Source organism: Nanorana parkeri, unplaced genomic scaffold (genome assembly GCF_000935625.1).
Source record: "Nanorana parkeri isolate BGI_ZX_2015 unplaced genomic scaffold, ASM93562v1 scaffold4052, whole genome shotgun sequence".
In the NCBI taxonomy this organism is placed as follows: domain Eukaryota; kingdom Metazoa; phylum Chordata; class Amphibia; order Anura; family Dicroglossidae; genus Nanorana; species Nanorana parkeri.
This window is the reverse complement of record NW_017310319.1, coordinates 10,668-11,666: the sequence shown is the minus strand read 5'-3', so window position 1 is coordinate 11,666 and position 999 is coordinate 10,668. Positions and strand designations below refer to the sequence as shown.

At 56.8% G+C, this 999-nt stretch overlaps 1 protein-coding gene across 1 annotated transcript in view; it reads right to left on the bottom strand.

The window, feature by feature from the left end:
* The window catches only part of AREL1 (apoptosis resistant E3 ubiquitin protein ligase 1), a 14,581-nt gene that overhangs the window by 4,488 nt on the left and 9,094 nt on the right, over positions 1-999 (bottom strand). Inside the window, exons 9-11 of the mRNA XM_018575517.1 lie at positions 914-989; positions 727-836; positions 275-454 (exon numbers count right to left, since the gene is read on the bottom strand). Of these exons, the coding sequence (XP_018431019.1) occupies positions 275-454; positions 727-836; positions 914-989 (366 nt within the window). The remainder of the gene's footprint in view (positions 1-274; positions 455-726; positions 837-913; positions 990-999) is intronic.

The following is a 999-nucleotide window of genomic DNA, read 5'->3' as shown; positions in this document are numbered from 1 at the left end:
TCATATGAAAGATGGCGCCCAGACCGCCTCCCCCTCACCCACCTGCTTCATATGAAAGATGGCGCCCAGACCGCCTCCCCCTCACCCACCTGCTTCATATGACACACAGCGCCCAGACCGCCTCCCCCTCACCCAGACCGCCTCCCCCTCACCCAGACCGCCTCCCCCTCACCCAGACCGCCTCCCCCTCACCCACTGGCATCTCTGCCCATAGTGAATGGATATGCTCATCCCCCGCTATGCGATAACACCGTCCCCCGGGTTCTCCTGGTACCTTGTAGTGCATTCGAAGTCCGATGATCTGAGCCAGGAAAGATCGGGTGAATCGGGCCCTCACCAGCTGTTCATAGCCGCCCCCCTGACACGATTCAAACAGGCACTTCCCCACCACGCGGCCGGCAAACTCGTACATCTTCATGCGGAGGCCGGGGTGGCGGCAAGGGTTGGGATGAACCTGGAAATGAGGCCGGAAAGGACACACATTTACCACAGGCCACACCCACTCATTTACATAGGCCACACCCTCACATTGGCAGGAGAGTGGTGCATAGGGTGACACAATGCTGGAGAACTCACTGGGCCATGAGAGGGGGAAGCACAAGGTGAACGGAGGCTGGAGGACTCACCAGGCCATGAGAGGGGGATGCACAAGGTGAACGGAGGCTGGAGGACTCACCAGGCCATGAGAGGGGGATGCACAAGGTGAACGGAGGCTGGAGGACTCACCAGGCCCTGGGTGTTGTCACTGAAGCGAGTGAAAAGTTTGTTGTTTGTGTCAAATAAGACTTTACAGATGAGCTCAAACCACTCGCGCCGCGGTCCTCCCCAGTCCAGAGCTGCAGACAAATCAGAATTAATCTTCTACAAGACTCGGGGTGACAGAATTCCAGGAATTGCTCCGCCCACAACTCACCTTCTTCATCCTGAAACATCACTTCAAAGTTTTTGCTCCAATCAGAGACGGAGAAGCTTTTTGTCGTTCGAAGAGACTGAAGGAGA